The following is a 7,027-nucleotide window of genomic DNA, read 5'->3' as shown; positions in this document are numbered from 1 at the left end:
ATTCTCTTTTTGGCACACAGTGCCAAAATGTCTAGTTACAGCATTGCATGTCAGCATAAAGTGAGATTATAATAGTGCACCAAGCCCTAAGTGAAGAGACCCATGCAAGGGACCTGCTGCACTAAATGGAGGTCCATATCAACATATGTCGACATAGAAAAATCCGGTACCAACCATTTCCATGTCGACCTTTTGCTTGTGTTGACCTTTTGTTAATGTCGACCATTTTCTCTGTCAACCAAAAGTTGACTTATTGACTGCTGACCTAAACCATCTGGATGTACCTTGCATTTCTGTAAGAACGATTTACATGCATCGAAGCAATGGTTTATGAAAATGCGACACAAATGAAAAAAATAATATGTAGTGTGTGCATATCACCTGTGACCAGCGTTACCAGTGCCAGCAGCAACTATAAGCACCATCACAGTGTGATGCCAAATCAAATTGCAATTTATTTATTTTTTAAATATAGTAAACTTTCTAATTATTTCAATAATACACAATGTAATCTCTCCCAGTCCCTACACGTGGTGGGCCGGGGCAGCACCTACAACACGTGTATCGCATCCATTCACGTGTGATTACTGATTACAAACAGCAAGGCATAGCCCAATATCCAATCACATTTCAGTGTGTTCCGTCGCGCCTCTGTGGTTGGTCAGGTTCTCTTCCCGCCTTTCCTGAGCCCTTTAAATCTCCGCTGCGGGAATGCTGCTTCTACCTCTCCTCTCGCTCAGGATCGCTTATTGGAGTTCGCTCAGCTGCAGTCGCCGCCATGGGAAAGGAAAAGATTCACATTAACATCGTAGTCATCGGCCATGTAGACTCCGGGAAATCCACAACCACCGGGCACCTGATCTACAAGTGCGGGGGCATAGACAAGAGGACTATTGAGAAGTTCGAGAAAGAAGCAGCGGAGGTAAGTGTCGGGGACTCGGTCACGGAGCTAAGCCTTTCATTGTACGGGCGGCCGATGTATCGTGTAATGGTGCGCTTTCCCCAGTAAGCAGAACATGTATTGTGTTTTTTAGATGGGTAAAGGCTCCTTCAAGTATGCCTGGGTGCTGGACAAGCTGAAGGCAGAGAGGGAGCGCGGCATCACCATAGACATCTCCTTGTGGAAGTTCGAGACTGGCAAATACTACATTACTATTATCGATGCTCCCGGGCATCGTGACTTCATCAAGAACATGATCACTGGCACCTCCCAGGTAACTATTGCTTCTCCAGTACACACACGAGCGATTGTAGCAGACATTCTCGATAATAAGGGGGGACCTATAGATGCAGTCGCATTCTGGATAGTAACTGTCTATGAAAAGATGATCTACATGAGATCTCAGTATTATGTTATACTGGAGATATTCCGATCATGGCTCTGAGTCCGTTTATACTTTAGCTGTGTGGATTATTTGTATTGAGCCAAGCTGTATGCTTCTGTATTTAGGAGGCCAGTTCACAGGGAATACACCACAAATAGTAAACATGCGTTTTTGGGTGTTGGCTAAAAATAATCAATCTAGGATGGATTGCAGCATGTATCTGTAATACCTGCTGCAATGTTGCCTGATGTACAAATATTGTACAGCATTGGCTCCCACCATTCTGAGCAGTAGCCTATGGGATGCTTGCCTTACTGCTTGTGGGGCAATGCAGTCAGCCGGGGTTCAGTGCTAACTACCCATGTGTGTGCACACACACCTGGCTGAGCAGTTGATAGGGATGGGCTCCTTTTAGGGGCCCTTTATTTAAATTGACTTGATATTAGATGGTGATACTGGGCTAGTAGTTGGTGGCCAAATTGCATTGTGAATGGGATCAAAGCTTTCAGACTTGATGCATATTTTACACTGTTAAACATATGTGCTGTAACAGTGCAAAATGTGTTTGGATAATATTGATGCAACATCTCTAAAGATTCATACACACTGGGTGACTATGCAGAGCGATAGCGCTCATTGCTGTGGGGGAAAGCAGTGCATACACTGAGTGGCTTCCCCCTGCCCGGCACCATCAGTGGGGAGAGGACTCCTATGCAAAGCAGCTCATATGGCTTTCCTGGCGATTTTATGTGGGAGCGTGAATCAGTGCTCATCGTGGGGCATACACAATAGGTGGCTTTGAGCGACTTTCAGCACAGTCACTCAGTGTGTATGGGCTTTAATGGTCCTCCAAACTCTGCTTGGCACTAGCAATTGCTTTAACTGCTATCATTCAAGGCAATACTGCCATTGATGGCATTCACCCCCCCCCCACACACACACATAGGTGTATCAGTCTCCCAAGTGGCATTTAACAGATGAAAATATATGTGGGTTGGGTATTATATGCAATTGGCGTCAAAGGGGTATCTAGTGTACATCTTAAGACCAATACACACTGAACTTATGGTAGTTTGAGCTGCTTAAGTTTAAAACTGCCCATTGGCTGAGTGGGTTGCTTTCCATACATCCTGCTATGGAAAGCAGTCCCCTCCCCTGGAAAATCTTTTTTTGCACTGAACTTTTTTGTCACCACTACATCACTGGCCATACATAATGGGCAAAAATGTCCAGTGTGTATGGACCTTCCCCATTTGTGCTATTACTGATTACTGAATTGGGGTTGGTGGGTGGTTGAGCCATGGACTGACAGTTCTCTGAAATATATCATGTCCTTAAATGCTAGCATAAAAAGTGCTGTGGATTTCTAAGACCATGATGGTAACAGAAAAATGACATCTCATCACAATAATAAATAGCAGGTTAAATTATTCAGAACCACTTTCAGTGTAATTAACAAATATAAGCTTGCTAAACTGAGCCTATAGTGTAGACCTGTGTGTATAAAGGTTTTTCACTTCTAGCTGAGGTGAAAGGGGAGAATAACATGACTTTGGTGCAATTCATATGAACATTCTGCTATTTTGGAACAGGCTATGCTCTGGCTCTGCCTTAAGCATTAACTTAAAGTTATGGGTCTTGTGCCTTGCATGCTCTGAAGCCTTATCAAATAAGATAATATAAAATGTTTTTTTTTTTATCAAATAGGCGGATTGTGCTGTACTTATTGTAGCTGCTGGTGTTGGAGAGTTTGAGGCTGGAATCTCAAAAAATGGACAGACACGTGAACATGCTCTGCTGGCATTCACACTGGGAGTGAAACAGCTGATCATTGGTGTCAACAAGATGGACTCAACCGAGCCACCTTACAGCCAGAAGAGGTTTGAAGAAATTACAAAAGAAGTCAGCACTTACATCAAGAAAATAGGGTATAACCCAGCAACGGTGGGATTTGTGCCAATATCTGGCTGGCATGGGGACAACATGCTGGAGCCCAGCTCTAATGTAAGTGTCTTTGCTCAATTAAACATGTTTGGGTATTACAACCTTATTTCTGTCCTTTTAAGTTTAGAAATGTAATGTATTGAGACTTGGTTAAACCTATATAGTGGTGCTATCACCTGGGGCATGAATCGGAAGAAGAAACTAGTGTCACATGTAAACTAAGGCTAGTGTTTGCTTAACAGAAATCTGTGCTAAACTCAGCCTTTATCTGTTTAGATGCCCTGGTTCAAAGGATGGAAGATTGAAAGGAAGGAGGGAAATGCAAGTGGAGTGACTCTGCTTGAAGCTCTAGATTCCATCGTTCCACCTGCCCGCCCTACAAACAAACCACTACGTCTTCCTCTGCAAGATGTATACAAAATTGGTGGTAAGTTCTGAAAAGTGTAATCTGGTTAGACAATCTTTTGTTGCTTGGTATCTTAATGGTTTTTTTTTTTTCACTTTAGGTATTGGTACAGTCCCAGTAGGAAGAGTTGAGACTGGTATCTTGAAACCTGGAATGGTGGTGACCTTTGCTCCTGGATGCATATCCACAGAAGTGAAATCTGTAGAAATGCATCATGAGGCTTTACAGGAGGCATCACCCGGAGACAATGTTGGCTTCAATGTCAAGAACATTTCTGTGAAAGATATCAAGAGGGGCAATGTGGCTGGAGACAGCAAGAATGACCCACCAATGGAGGCTGGCAGCTTCACCGCACAGGTAAAAACCCTCTGCAGCTGGAAACTCTTTAAATGTGATACTGAACACATGTATATAACTTTGAAGATATACATTCTCAACATTAACTCTTAATTTAACCCTGCAGGTAATAATCCTAAACCATCCAGGACAGATAAATGCTGGCTATGCCCCAGTGCTGGACTGTCACACTGCTCACATTGCCTGTAAGTTTGCGGAATTGAAAGAGAAAATTGACCGTAGATCTGGCAAGAAGCTGGAAGACCATCCCAAGCACCTTAAATCTGGTGATGCTGCTATTGTGGAGATGATTCCTGGGAAACCAATGTGTGTGGAGACCTTCTCTAATTACCCACCCCTAGGTAAGTGAATGGATGAGGATCTAGTGTAACTGCAGGGCCCATAGAACACAAGAACAGTGGCACAGAGCCTGTAAACATGTTCCGATGCTTATCGGAATGCAAGCTTCCAATTATCTGACATGCATGAAGGATGACGTGCTATACTGGGTCTTAGTATAACTTTCAACAGTGATCACTTATGTAAGACCCTCCCTGACATGGTAAATATTGCTTATGTTTAGTTGGTAAACTGATGTAGGTCTAGTTACAGGAGTTCAGCATTGGCTTGCAAAGTTTATTTTTATACATTGAACACTGCATATTGGTCATGTAGACCACCTCCTTCCTGGTTAAAAGGCTATAAATATTTCCACATGTTAATGCTCCAGGCATGAGTCTCTGCATTAATTAACAGTGTAAAGGCTTCCTACTGACTGGTATATCCCATCTGCAGGTCGATTTGCTGTCCGTGACATGAGGCAAACGGTGGCTGTTGGAGTCATTAAAGCTGTAGACAAGAAGGCTGCATCTACTGGCAAAGTTACTAAATCTGCAGTTAAAGCAAGCAAGAAGTGATTTCAGTCATTCCATGAGATACATTGTATAACTTATTCTATGCTGTAAACTGACTATTTAATAAACGTGCAAAAGCTATATACAGTCTCCATGTGTACAGGTTAGTCTGCATCTATACATGTGACAACTACACCTCAAATTACATAGTAAGTAGTGGCTTTCCTGTATGGCAAAATAAAACCTACATGGCTGGTCAGATCTGACACCAGCATAACCCTGTAGTATCTATGCAAACTAGCTGTATGAGGTCAATCGGTGTAGTTCTAGAACACTACTCAAGAAGGTAGAACTTTGTTAAATGCTTCTACATATTAACTGGACATCTATGCACTTTAGCCTTAGCTTTACTACTTCTACAAATTGAACTACATAACATTGTTTCAATACACGAATTGTCGTTCTAGTCTCAGTGCTGACAGAGCATGGGTGATCCTCTTCCTAAATACAGGGTTTGTTTGGTGTCTTTGGCTTGGCACTTTAACTGGCAGAAGTGTTTGCTATCATCAATTACATTTAGCAAGATTTGTAAACACTTGGCTTGCTAAAACTAGTAATGGGTTAAAATGTTAAACCACCAGCCAATTGCAGGTAGGAGCTGATTGGCTGCATGCTTATCACTCTCCACTTTAGCACTTTGAAGCTTGATTCCTCTAGCCCTAGAACTGTATGAAACATCAGCAGTGGTTTGCAAAATCACTGCATATTGGGTGTTGAAGGTAAGGGCAGTGGTTCCCAACATTTTTGGGTCATGGCACCCTAGAGTATCAATTGTTTCATAGCATGTCTTTGTATGAACTGTTTCATTTAGGATACTTAAACTATGTTCTGTTAATCTGTATACAAAGCTACATATTTAGCGGTCCAATTTATCTGCTGGGAAATATATGGGAGCAAGGGACAATTCAAATAATTTCTGGTAAATGGACAATGGTCGGACAGACATGGCTTAAATCTGATGCAACAAATTCCCTAGCAATTGTTTTCGGTTTCAGAATTTGGGAGAAAATGTTTGGTTTGCATCTACAGTTCCAAATTTTGGTTCCCACCAGACAGATTTGACCTGTGTATATGCACCCAGCTTTAGTCCAGTTTATGATGGCAACAAGCAGACTGGCTATTACATTGAGGCACCTACTTAATTTCCCAAATGCTTCAAAGGTGCCATGGCCCAGTCTGGGAACCATTGGCTTCCACTTTCGGCATTTTGACCCTGGATAGGGAGTGCTGGGATTTTGTTAAGACCCATGGGAACATGCTGTGCATTCATATATTCCTACCACAGTATTCCAATTTTAGGACTTTAAAAGTATGAGTTAAAGCAGTGGTTCTCAACCTTGGTCCTAAAGTACCCCCAACAGTGCAGGTTTTCCATGTCTCCACATTAATCACGATAAATAATTAGTTCCACCTGTGGATCTGTCAGTGATTGCACCTGCCTTGGACTGTTGGGTGCTTGAGAACCACTGAGCTAAAGCACCATAAAGATCTAAATCTGTTAGGTTCCCTGTATACTGTTCAAATGTCAGAATTTGGTGGAAACCTCACATCCTGGTATGTTTCATGCTACTAGTAGTGGCTAAATGGGGTGTTGCTCTAATGTGAGTATAATGAATGTTGTTGCTGATGTGTAGACTTGGTCGTAAGAGTGCATGTGTAATGGTTACAGCAGCATGAGATCAGTGTAATTTTACTTTCAATAACCAAAACCTGAATCCAATAGTTCTAACCTGTGGGATGAGATGGAATTATGATACCAAGAAATACAGTAGATTTAAATTTCCAGTCCACCGGTATGGGATGCAATGAAAAGCTGTTCTGGCTATGAAATGGCTTACACTTTATAACATTCCCAATAAGTTCAGGTGAGAAGGGGCTTACCCAATGCTAGAAAATGTACCTCTTTAAGCTTTCTCCAGCTCACCAGGATGGCTGGGGGTATAATGCCATCTGTTTTGTTGACCTGTTCATTTTACAAACTTTATTTTATACTAGCACTAAGTTTATAATGTTCTGTCCAAACTTAGGTAACGACTTGTAATAACATCTGACAACCTCTCACCTGGATGATCTGTAAGCACTGTTTATAAAACAAAACACGG

At 42.1% G+C, this 7,027-nt stretch overlaps 1 protein-coding gene across 1 annotated transcript; it reads left to right on the top strand.

Annotated features, from left to right (window-relative positions):
• Window positions 1-711: 711 nt before the first annotated feature.
• On the top strand, window positions 712-5,006 carry LOC146060511 (elongation factor 1-alpha, oocyte form). Its single transcript, XM_083173780.1, has 7 exons — window positions 712-922; window positions 1,035-1,214; window positions 3,033-3,329; window positions 3,546-3,696; window positions 3,776-4,032; window positions 4,139-4,373; window positions 4,807-5,006. The coding sequence occupies exons 1-7, from the start codon at window positions 779-781 to the stop codon at window positions 4,926-4,928; spliced, it is 1,386 nt and encodes a 461-aa protein (XP_083029906.1). The 5' UTR covers window positions 712-778; the 3' UTR covers window positions 4,929-5,006.
• The last annotated feature ends 2,021 nt before the right edge of the window (window positions 5,007-7,027 follow it).

This window comes from Crinia signifera, chromosome 2, assembly GCF_055691185.1.
Source record: "Crinia signifera chromosome 2, ASM5569118v1, whole genome shotgun sequence".
NCBI lineage: Eukaryota > Metazoa > Chordata > Amphibia > Anura > Myobatrachidae > Crinia > Crinia signifera.
Note: the sequence above shows the minus strand (reverse complement) of the source record. Positions and strands in the feature narration are given on the sequence as shown.